Source organism: Cygnus atratus, chromosome 2 (assembly GCF_013377495.2).
Source record: "Cygnus atratus isolate AKBS03 ecotype Queensland, Australia chromosome 2, CAtr_DNAZoo_HiC_assembly, whole genome shotgun sequence".
NCBI classification, from domain to species: Eukaryota; Metazoa; Chordata; class Aves; order Anseriformes; family Anatidae; genus Cygnus; species Cygnus atratus.
In genome coordinates, this window is record NC_066363.1 from 19,078,114 (window position 1) to 19,090,780 (window position 12,667).

General features: G+C 38.8%; 1 protein-coding gene across 1 annotated transcript in view; it reads right to left on the reverse strand.

Annotated features, from left to right (window-relative positions):
* ARMC3 (armadillo repeat containing 3) overlaps positions 1 to 12,667 on the reverse strand; it is a 62,127-nt gene that overhangs the window by 2,568 nt on the left and 46,892 nt on the right. The window contains exons 13-17 of the mRNA XM_035545378.1: positions 12,201 to 12,337; positions 8,641 to 8,809; positions 7,656 to 7,756; positions 6,490 to 6,585; positions 2,103 to 2,300 (exon numbers count right to left, since the gene is read on the reverse strand). Coding sequence (XP_035401271.1) covers positions 2,103 to 2,300; positions 6,490 to 6,585; positions 7,656 to 7,756; positions 8,641 to 8,809; positions 12,201 to 12,337 — 701 coding nt within the window. The remainder of the gene's footprint in view (positions 1 to 2,102; positions 2,301 to 6,489; positions 6,586 to 7,655; positions 7,757 to 8,640; positions 8,810 to 12,200; positions 12,338 to 12,667) is intronic.

The following is a 12,667-nucleotide window of genomic DNA, read 5'->3' on the forward strand; positions in this document are numbered from 1 at the left end:
CACACACCTTCACCCCCTCCTGCACAGCCCCTGTATGTAAAGACCTTTGTTCCTCACAGTGTCCTCAGCCAAAGGCACGGGCATTACTGAGGGCTGTGACTCCAGACAGGGTGTTGCAGAGCTGATATGGGAATCACAAGCCACTGCCTCAGACCAGGAGAAAACCTGCATCACCACATCTCCATTATAAACTCTCTGTGAGCAGGTTCTGGCCTCAGTAAATGCGAGGCACTAGCAGGGGCCTTATTTCTGAAAATCTAGGGCCTACGGAGGTGCTGGTACCAACAGCATGGGCACAGGGAGTTATCGCTGAGCAGACTGGATGTGGTATCCTGAAGCTGGGAATTACTGCGTGAGCCTGAGGAAGCGAGAGGCTCCCAGCACTCATCTGCACTGCTCGTGCCTGCAGCCAGCCCTCAATAAAGGGAGCAAAGCTTCCCGAGCCTGCATGCACACCACTCCCATGCATGCACAACGATGTACTGCGTTTGTTTAAAAGGATGCAGCCAGCACCACAGTGTGTCCCCTGATCCATGCCAGCTCCCTCCTGGCAAGTACAGCAGGAGCCCTGCCCAAGCTGCCGGGGGCTCGTCAGCTGCCTCCTCCTGCCCTTCCCATTCAGCACACGCCACCCAGGCAGCCACCGAAAATGCCACATGCATATAAAAATCCCCACAGAAAATATACTACTTCAGTTCCTGATGATTTTTTCACTGGGTTGTGTATCTGCAAATATTTCATTGGTGTGTGTGAAGAGCGGATTTGAAAGAGTATTTTACAGATTCCACCTTGACAAAGGCAGCATAATTTATACACAGCTGGATAGTTAAGGATGAATACCTGTCTTGTCAAATTTTACAATCAACGGAAAAGTCATTCCTCATATCAGAGCAGACCACTTCATTAAAAATGAAGGTTAGTAGAAGAAACAAATTTTGTGAGACTCAGCGGGATCTGACGCCAAACTCTCCAGATTCAGGAGGCAGCCAGGAAACTGGTAAGATAGTAAAGGTTAAACTAAGGAGAAGATGAAAGCAGCCACACTGCTTGGAAATGACAGTGATTGGTGCCCAGGCCGAGCAGTCGAGGTAACTAATGAATCACACATTGATAACAACACTCTGTACACACATCAGTGCAATGTTCTTGCGCTACTTAACCACCACGATGTTAATTACAGCAGCACCTAAAAATTATATTTAAAAATGTCTTGTGCTTTTGGGTTTACAGAAAAAAAAAAAAGAAAAAAAAAGAAAAACAAACAAACAAACAAAAAAAAGAGATAGTTTTGTCGCAGGCCCCAGCTGGGCCCAAGCCCCAGGAGAGCCGGGCCCTCCAGCCTCTGCCCACCACGGGCTACAGCAAGGCAGGCACATTCCCCAGATGTGAACGGCTGCTGTGCTGTCTCGGCTACTGGGAAGGCCTACATGTGCTGCTGTGAAGTGCCTGTGACGGTACAGGAAGGAAGAAATGGAGAGGAAGAGAGCTGTCTGGGGAAGGTCCAGGCAGAAGGTCACGAAGGCCTCTCAACACCTGACAGTCATATGGCTGACTAAAAGTAAATGCAAACTGTACAAAGTTCCAGGTGCAAGGAACTAAAAGGATATCTCCTGGGAATCTGGACTTTCTCCTGCAGAGTACTGAATTTTTGCATTTTGGTCAGTTTTTCAATCCTCATCCAAAACTCATTGGAGTCAACAGAAATGCTCTGGCACTCCTGTTTGGGCTGGGCCATACCCAAGTAGCAGTGACAAAAGAATGGCTTTATGTGCTTCCTTCTAGTTCTTTTCTTTAAAATTCAGGGAGTGGGGGGAAAGCATTAATTACCAATGTCTGATTGCTGTTCAACAATGTTCAGGGCATTATCACAGCCAAGATCACAACCAAGAATAAAGGCAATCTGAATTATCACAAAATAGGTGGAATGTGAGGAGGAATGGAAGTGGACTTAGTTCATGAAACAAGCTCTCTAATAACACTGGGCCAAAGCTGATTCCAAGTAAAGATGAGAAAAATAAAAAAGTTGTCCTGTGATGAGAAAGCTAGTATTTTACCAAATGAACTTATCAGCATTACTTATGGAAATATAATTTGGTACTCACTGTGCGAGAGCCACAACCTGTTCCCGCGTCGTAGTGAGTGGTAGGATTGTTTTAGAAGCATCATAAATATAATCCAGTAAAATGAAGTCAGGTGGTGGTTGCCATTGTGCATTTTCTTGATTTATTTCATCCTGGACTTTGGATATAATCTGAGTAACATCTATCATTTTTTCCTCTTCTTTTTTCCCCTTCCCTTTTCTTATATAGAAAACAACGTACATTTATTTAGAGTACTGTAATCTCTGAAGTCCAAATCCTGAACAGGTACCATGACCAAATAGCAGAAGTATAAATTAAATGCTTGTTTTGCTTAGATAAAATACTGTGCATTTCACAACTTTCATAGCAACTACAAAATCAGTATCTTACCAGGAGTATTGTTAAGATCTATACAATTAGATTAGAATTTTTCATTTCTGGGAACACGTAGAACTTGTGTTTTGTAAGCATCATGTCTTTTTTCAACATGGGTCTTGAGTAATTCTACTGGGAAATCTGACAAAATTTCTTCCATTTCTTTAACGGGACTGGCTTTTTTAAAGAAAAAAAAATACAGAATATTTCCAGTATTCTTGGAAGGAAAAGAAAAGAAATAAAGCGCCACCAGAGAGTAGTGTGCTTGAGGGCACAATATCATTATTGTATGGTCTTCAAATTATTCTTGATTTTTTTACAATGAACAGCACTCTTAAGAAGGTATTGTACAAAGCAGAAAGGCATATACCGTTATCAGTAGTCTAATTCAAGCAATTTGTCTTCAGACTACTTTTCAAACTTTTCTTTTACCTATTGAGATTCATCATATTCACAAAAAGACCTTTTCATAGATTTTATAAAGCACATTTTTTAGAAGGACAACCAATTAAGATTTAATCTTCAAATTATAGGAAATTCACCACCCTGTTAAATAAACTGTTCTGGTTATTAATTACACGTATGCTTAAAAAAGCAGACAAACTGTTTTCCTTATCTAATTTGACTGTAGCTAACTATAGCTAGGGAACCTTATAACGGCAGATTAAACCACTACCTACTAGTCCACTTATAGAGTTAGGCATAATGCTTGAGAGTAACCTGTTAAAAACAACAAAATTAACTACTCCCACCTCTCTGATGTCTGATTTAATAAGTTTTCAAAATAACAGAGTTCTATAGACAGTATAATTCTTGTTCCTTGACCGTCTCCTCTCTTTCTCCCCTGCTCTTCCCTTTTGTAGACCCAATATTTTATCTTCCCTATGAAAACTGCACTGCTAAGTGATTGCACTCTTTGCAAATGCAGAGGAGCATAGGAAAGGAGAACTAATGGCAATTAATAGTCTCCAAGCTGTTAGGATTCCTGCAGTAAGTTCAGTACAAATGTCCTGCGACACCAGAGAACCAGCGTGGGGAAGACTGCAGTCAATGCACCATCCTACCACCAAAAGACAGCCACGACACCTATTTTCTTTCCTTTTTTGCATAATTTAATCTCTCGTCTCTCTTTCAAAATGGAGTAAACAAGCATTGGAAAGTATTTCCTTAAATGCTCTACGAGAACATAGCGTGGAAGAAATACATATATATCAGTCTACATTAAAGATAACATTTTAGCCCAGTCATTGTGTATATCAGATACACAACTGTTTGATCAAAAATGTTGCTGTCTATGCAAATACATGTCAAACTATCAACTAGGCACTTCCTCTACATCTAATTCAAACACTTCCAGCAGACAATTATAACTCTCCTTTCTCTTAGCTTTCAACTACAGTTTATATAAACTAGTATCACTTTTCAAAAACAATGGTTTTAAACTGTGTTCAGTGGTACTTTGCAAAATAATGATGAACAGAAATGTATGATCAAAGGAAAAAAATATCTAGAAAAAAGTCTAAGCATGTTTGAGACTTGGAGTCAGCTATTGACCTTCAAGTAACTCCCATATATCTCACAAATTAATAGTAATAATGGTGTATGAATTATGGATTCAAAATGAATGACAATGGGGTTATAAATCATACAACTTGATCATGACATTCAAAAGCAATTATTTCATACTTGAAGAAAGAAGGCTTTGTATCCCTGCAAGTTTACTATGGGGAAATGGAGCCAGGCATTTGTTTTTTCCTATTTTTTTTCTTGCTTTCTGGAACAGTTATGATCGCTAACAATGCAGTCACTTACTGTGTAATTGACATAAATTACATTAAAAAGCAACTATCTAAGGGTATCCTCACCTTACACAATAATAAACACATGATCTTGTCAGAACAGGTCTCTGTACTTTGAGACTATGCAAAATGGTCTAAGTCTCTAGAGCATCTTCTGAAATGAAGAAATCCCCCACAAGTACACAGCAAATATCATTGGCTTGATATCTCCCCATCTCTCCTGTTGTATTTAAGTAAACTGGCATATGCTTAGTGTGTCATGGCCAAAACATGCTGAGCATCAGGAGGACCTTCCAAATGAGCAGAAGTTAGAATAGGCCCAGTTAGACACTCAAGATGCAGAATTTATTCTTTTGCATCCCGAAACAGGAACCTTCCACAATGTGATTCATTTCAGGTATTTAATATGAAATTGTTTAAACTGAATTCCAGAAGTGCTTGCAGCACAAATAACCAGCCAAACGTAAATGTCTGTCCTGTAACTCAGTAACTTTTGGCTAGATTAATCTCACAATTTGGATCCTGGTTCAAAGTCAGAACTTCAACTCTTCACCTTCAGTAGCTATTACCTGTCAAAAATTTGTATTGCAGTTCTAAATGAACCTATACATACACAATTCAGAATGTAATACCTTAAGCCTTTTTCTTTACTGCTGCTTTTACTGAACGAAGATCTTCCAGGTGGCTCCTGCTTTTCCTCTACTGGGGATACCATTAAGCTATTGAGAACACAAAGCAAGGTCAGTTCCCATTTTCTCTCATCTTTCTTACTGCAGATTTCATCTCTCAAGCACACACATATATACATATACAGAAATATATATGCAGTGTAAGAAAGCAACAATTATCTCTATTAATTAAAGGTCTGTATAGACAGTAGCATATCATAGTTCATGGATGAGCTTCAAGCTGAAAGTTGCAAACATAGTACCTCAGTTCCTATGACAGACATTCTTTATTCAAACCCTGCAGCAGATAGCATTTTGTAATGCCATCACTCTCTAGAATTCACAGCCCTGAGGTATAGCCAAGAACCCCTGTACCACAAAACAAGGAGAATTTGGAAGTCAGGACTGGGTCCCACAGAAACCAGCATGATGCATGGTTGGCTCCCTAAGTGAGCTAACAGGAAAGCTGAGTAGAGTTGTAGGCTGCATGACATTACTATCGAGGATTAGATACCATCCCTTTGTTTGCAAGGAGGCTGTATTTGGACTGGTTTTGCTATCCTGAACAATCCTCTGGAACTAGGTGTGTACTCCTGCCTTCTCTGAAAGGCACCCTTGCAGTGGTGACTGTGCTGCTGTTTTACATAGAGTTCACCGGTTCAGTTGCAAGACCATGGTTCAGTTTTCTTTTCCACAGGAACAAGGTCAGGGTTAAGTATTTTATACTAAAAGCCATTAAGACTGGGACTAGAACTTTGGTCTCAGCTCTGTCAGATAAATGCCCGAACAGCTGAAGTAGAAAGCTCTGTTCATTATGCTTCATCATTAGCGAAGCTACAACGAAACAGAGTAAGACTGCTAAACCCCAAGTACCCTATGATCAAGTGTGTGCAGGTGGGAGGTGTAGGCTCAAATCCTCTTTCTGTACAGGAAGGAAATTAAGTTTACCACAACATTAGAGATTCAGACCTATTTGGTACCAGCAGACATGCCCACCAGATCAGTCCCACAAAAAAGCCTGCTAGGACTGTACCTACTGAATTGTATGGATCAGAGGGAGCCTTGCAACTGCGAGGCATTTTTAGCCTCACTGCTGTCAAAACTGGGACAGTATTGAACACATCCTTTTCTGCTTTTAGTCATCTGTGGAATTTCACTGGAAGACGTTTTATCTAGAAATAAGGTTGGATATAGGCAGTATAGGAAATTTTTGTAGATGTAGGTTCTAAATTGAGAAAGAACTACCCTCCTTTCCCTGTGTCCTGGCTGTCAAGGTGTAACATAATTGAATTTCACTGTCTTTTAAGGATATTGAAAGGAAAAAACAGCCAAATAAATGGGAGATGTTCTAATACAGTATGGGGAGGACAAATAACTACTAAGATAGACAAAGGAAGATTAGTGCAATTAGGATGTGAAAGAAAGACTCTAAAAACATATTTAACATTGTATTTGAGCTATTGTACTCTGTTAGGAAACTGTTTATCACTATTTTCAATCAGAATTCCATTTCCAATGGTAGCACAATAATAGAACATTGACAACTAGTAAATCTTAAGACCATACCTTGATTTTTCTCTACTGCTTTTTCTTGAAACAGAAGGTGACAAGGTAGTCTGTTCATAAGATGAATTTTGTGGCTTTTCCTCTACTGCAAGGACACTGAAATGGAGCAAGATGTTTTTGCATATTATTTGTAGAGATTGTATAGCATGTTAAGCTACAAAAATAGAGCTTTGATTTTAAAGGAGAGTAAATATATTCATAAGAAATATATAACTGGAAGGAATAACATAGCAACTAATAAACCTGATATTGATTCAGGGGTCAGAAATGAAGTATGGCATACCAATGATAGACACAAAAGTAACTGGATAGTAAGATTGCTGCCAAGGTGCAAAGGCAATAAGCTGTATCAAGTCAAAGAAAGAAAACCTGATAGTTAAAGACAAGCTTAGGGATCAACAAAGAGCATGGAAGGTTAATTTGTCATAGATATTCTCAGACATCTTTATGGTGTCATATACAGGCTTAAAAGGAAAGCTAATGATACTGTAAACCAAATATGTGATGTGTTGACAGAGAAGATGATTTTGGACTTGCAAAATACTGGTAGAGCATTCTTTGATCTCTGAGACTGTTTATAGGAAACGACTCCCAGTTAAACAAGCTCAATACCAACTTCCTGCATTCAAATCTAAGAAGATTTGTTAGGTTGGCTTCAACTTAAACACAGAAAGAATAGACATAGGTTCTCTATCAAGCCTGAAAGCTTTGTGTGGCCTCTTGGGATGTTGTGCTTAAAATTCCATGCATTTGTCTGTACAAGACCATTAAATCATAGATTTCATTGCTGCTTGTTGACATTCAGCTTCAATGACATAATTATTACAGCAGATGACAAGCTTTGTTATAACTAATAAAATAACTGGTGCCCCATCATCAGAAATCAAAGGATGTTAAATGAATGAGTCTTCATGGCTAAGTTTTCTAACGAAAAATAGACTAACTCAAGTGAATGAATCTTTGCTATCTAAAGAGAAGAAAAGTTATTTCCAAAAGCTTATTTTATAAAATACAAATCTTTTGTGTTTTAGGACATGTAGCACAGTGCTAGGATTAAAACATATCTCTCACAATACCAGCTATACCCTAGTTTCATACTGGAAACAGTGGAAATGATAGAAAAATGAGTTATTGCAATAAATGTTGGTAGATCAAACATGACTTACTCTTCTTGTGGTTTAGCATTAATGAAGATTATGGCCCTACGGTCAGTAAGTTCTTGCATACTGAGTTCCTCCAAAGATAAAAGTTTAATTCCAGGTTTTATCTACAAGAAAATTAAAATAAAAGGCAAGGTGTTCTGCTCAGTTAATGATGAAGACAAAAAATATCTTAAAAAGGTATCTAAAGAGTCAATCTTTAACAGAAGACTTACATGAGAACTTATAAAACCTGTTCAAAATATATGAAATCAGTTTCTTCCATATTCACATTTACTTCATCAATTTTCTTAGAAAGAATTGCTAACTTGTAATTTAACTTGTAATTATTGTCATTACATCATTGTAAAATTTAGGGTAAGGAAATACTCCTGCCTCTGAAGACTTTATAATTTACGATGGAATTTTCAAAAGCAACCAAATGCTTTTGAAGCATGCCTTTCACTGATTTTCAATAATACTAGTATTTCTAATTCATCTGGGCATTTTGAAAAGTATTTCTCTGATTTAAACTGAATAGAGCAGTAATTGGGGATACAGAGTGGGGTCAGTCTTTATATATAAACAGTGCTTTGTGAAAGAAAGGGTCATGACCAAGGTGAAAATATGAACCCTTCTTCATGTAAAAATAAATAAACAAAAAGTCTACAGGGTCATTCAGTGTCAGGTTAGTATTAAGTGTACTGCAGTGAAAGAGACCAGAAGAACTAAGGTCTGAGAAAGGCTCTGTAAAGGAACTAGGAACAAAACAGCTTACACAGGATTGGGAAGAAGATTGCAACTGGGGAATAGCATGAAGATGATGAGATTTCACCCATGAGGAAAGATAATCAAAAGAAATTAGTATAAAAGCTGGAAAACTGCTAGACAAGAAAACACACCACGGTATTTTAGGTAGACAGACTCTGGCTTTTGCTACAGTCCTCTTACTTTTGATAAATTGAGAAGACAATTTTACTCTTCCTAAGTAGAGTAATTTAAAGTAGCTTACCTGACCATAATCATAGAATCCATCAGTAATGACATTACTTGATGATAAATAACCCATCTGGCTGTACTTTTGGGAAAGATTGTTATCAAGTAGTTTTTCCAAAGCAGCTTCACTAAAGTTATTTTTGCGCCCTGTTGACAGATTAATTTCTTCTAGGATGTCTAAAGCACTGTTAAACAAAATACAATAGCTCATCATTAAGTAACAATTAATTGCTATTACACAGTTCTGAGTTAGTTTTCAGCATTACCAAGGCTAAGGTACAGATTCATTTCCAACTGCTAGCCTGGTGCCCTCTGGGCCAGCAAAGAGCTGGCTGTGCTACACTGAATTCTTCCTCTGGAGGAGAAAAATGCCTTGTGGTGCCCCAAAGCAAAAGGGATTCCTTTTGGCAGTTAAACAGTTACATAAAGAAATGCTGACAGGATGCCACAACCTTTTATCGGAAAGATGCTGGGTACCACAGAGAACTGGAAAAAAAGAAAAATGCCAAAGCAGAGTAAAAGGAATAATATTCAGAGCTGACCATACAATAAATTGGCAGATTCCAGTTCAGTATTATGCAAGGAGTGAATCCTGGTTTAGGGCTGTTCCTGTGCCTGGGGAAGGGGAAGTAGGCAGAGGTGTGCTGAACTCAGTTTAGCATGTGAGCACAAGCAGTTGCGTCAGCACAACTAGGCTGGCAGGGCTTTTGCAGCATGGGAACAGAAACAAATAATCACGGGGGGATGCTGGAGGACAGCGATTCATTCCTTGGTGCTGAAACCCACAGACTGACAGCTTCTGACCTGAGAAACTTAGGAAAAGCTCACTAGGAAGGTAAAGGAAGCTGAATCAGGAGAAAATAACATAGTGCAGTTTTGGAAGTACTTAGGAAAAAATAATGGAAGAAAGAGGGATATATATTCACGTGTGCACTTACTCAAACTTCTATGCATGTGCCTATATGCACATGCAGACATTCTTCATATCCAAAGGAATAAATTTTATATAAAATGAACTCCACATTTAGACTGTCCATTTCTCTCTCTGAACTACGCAGCTCAGCTGTGGATGTTTTACAAGGCAGACTTCTGAAGGTATGTCAGAAGAAATCCAGAGATAAGTTTTGTAGACAAAGCAAGTGACAACCGTCTGTTTTAGAAGAAAGCACTGGGAGAAAACCGTGGAACAACCATCCAAGCTATTCGTCATAAAGCAAATTTCAACAAGACCAGGTAATCAGCAAGTAAGATAATGCAGGGAAGAAATTTCAAGTGGAAAAAGGGTAAAGGAAAGTGTAATGAGTTCAGCAATGTCTAAGACATGACATTAAAGGCACATTTGCACATTAGCCTCATCTGGAGGAAAGAGAAGACAACAAGGGACAAGCACAGAAGCACCAAAAATTCTGTGACAATCTGAAAACCAAAAAAGGACTCATGCAGAAATGGAAACATGGACACTTCCAACAGGGAAGAAAAAGTAAGGTGCAAAACCAAAAAACCCTCAGGCAAATTGAGATACAACTATTCAGGGACCCGAAACAAAAATAAATGGTTCATATGCTACGAGTCAGAGAGGAAAATGTAGGCTTATTGCTCAATGTGGGAAGAAAACTCACAACAGATGGCACAGAAAAGATTGAAGTGTCTGCTGCCTTTTTTGCTTCAGTTTTGATATAATGGTTGCAAGCAGATGCCTAGCAGCAATATTAACAAGGAGGTAAAAACAGTGGGCTTAGCATGTCCAGAGTAAGCCGGAGAAGACAAAGTTGGTAGTGCGGGAGAAGACTTACCCCATAGTACACTATGAAACAGCAAAAGCAAGCTCTGAGCTCTTTAGAATTATCTTTGAAAATTTAGGGAGGACAGGCTAGGAGCCAGAAAAGTGAAGAAGGGCAAAGACACTACCTAGTTTTAAAAAGGAAGACCAAGGAAATGATGGAGATCATTCAGCCAAATTTCAGTCTCCAGAGGACACCATATCAAATTATTAAATAATCAGTTTGCAAGCATGCAAGAGATAAAGTGTTAAGAAATAGCCATTATGTATTTGTCAAGAACAAATCATGTAAAGCCAATCTAATCCTTTCTGGGATGGGGTAACTGACTCAATGTGTAGGCACAAGACGTAGATGCAAGATATGTCTTGACTTTGAGATATGTTTTGACTTTAATAAGTCTTTTCAAATATTCCTATTTGAATACTCATGAGCAAGTCAGGGAAATATGATCTACATGAAAATAACATGAAGTAGTGCCTGACTGGTTGAAAAACTATGCTTAATGTATTATTATCAATAATATGCTGTCAAACTGGAAGGACACATAAATTAGAGTCCTACTCTGATACTGTCACAAAGAAAGGATTAAATAAGAACAGTGCTCTATGCAAGATAGGGAAAATAATTACTGAGTTTTATTTGATAGTGGTATGACCTCAGCTGAAGTACCTCATCCAGGCTGGGAGACAGCACTTCAACATGGCATAAATAAATGAGGGAAATTCAGAGATGTGTGACAAAATGATACCAGATTTCAAAACAATGTTCAATGTTTTTACTTTGTCATGAAAAGGAAATTGAGAAAGGGCCACGGAACATGAGAAAATTCAGTAAGTTAAAAAAGCAAACAAACTGCTATAAAAAGGTGGCTATTCAATCCCACTGAAATTAGGACAAGATGCAATTGGATGGAATTACCGTAAGGGACATTCAGAATTTGAAAAACCTTTCTAATTGTAAGGATACTTCAGCACCCAAAGAGGTTACCTCAGGAAGTTGTGAAACCCCTTCACAATTGGTATTTACAGTCACACTGAACTAGCAAAAATATGCCAGTGCACCTGACTCAGTTACAGGGGGCACACAAAGAATATCCCCTTTGAGGTCCCCTCCAGACCTCCGTTTTTAAGGTGAATGCAGAATTCCCTGATGGATGGGTTGCAAGGATCTGTGCAGTAACCAGAGGAGTGTCCAGCAGAGGGAGCAGGGCAATTACATATATTTTACTCTAACAATAAAAGAGTCACCGCGTATAAGAGACCTGTGACATAATTCTTACAGCTAAAACAGCTTTTCTAATTCAAATATTAATATATGGAACTTGGAGTTTCTAAGAAGGAATATAACATATTCTCTTTTACATGACAGTTCAGCAAGCCAGCAGCTAACCAGTGCTCACAAACAAAATTTAGCCCTCGCGTAGTGAGTACAATTCGCTGTGCACTGAACTCAGCCTGAAACCTTAATTCCAATTTCATATATATGAGGCACTTGCAGTCCCTAATTTTGACGGATATAAGAACATCTTTGATATAAAGCCTAACTCAGTCACAGGAACAATAAACATTCTTATAATTCCAGATGGTTCTTTCTTCAGACTTGCATTTTTTCTCAAGATTTCTCTTACTTTAAATCAGTGCCATTTCACCTGTAACATCAGTAGAACAAAAGTAGTTTCTGCTTACCAAAAAGCATAGCTTAACTTTGTTGTTCTGCTATAAATGCATAAAGACCAACTTAACAGAGTTCTCTCATTAAAATCTTCCCTCTGCCCCTTGATACGATTTCTACTCACCCTAGCCTGCACAGTTCGACAGCGGTGAGTTCATCACTTGCACAGACCATAACAGCCCAACAGGCATTTCTTCTGACTTCTTCGTTTTTGGAATGCAGCAGTTCAACAAGTGGTCCCAGTCCACCTGCATTTCGTAACTATAAAAACACAAAGACATTGCTGCTGACACAACTCATCTATTCCATCCCAGCAAGAAGAGCCTATGAAATTCTCCATCCAAAGCACTCAAGCCTTGTAGACAAGCAAGGTTGGGCTGGCAGAAAGACTTTTATGGGGATTCTCTGCTTCTGTGAACTTTGTGCAGGCTGGAGCTGAAGAGAGCTTCGGAGTGGTTCAAGACACACATCCCTTCTGGCTCTGGCTTGCTTTTCAGTTATTAGGTTGAGGTGCAGAAACTGAAAAGACTGTGCAACCCAAGACTGCCATGGAGTGTTATCCAGCTCTTTTCTGCATTCTGCTGCCTCCTA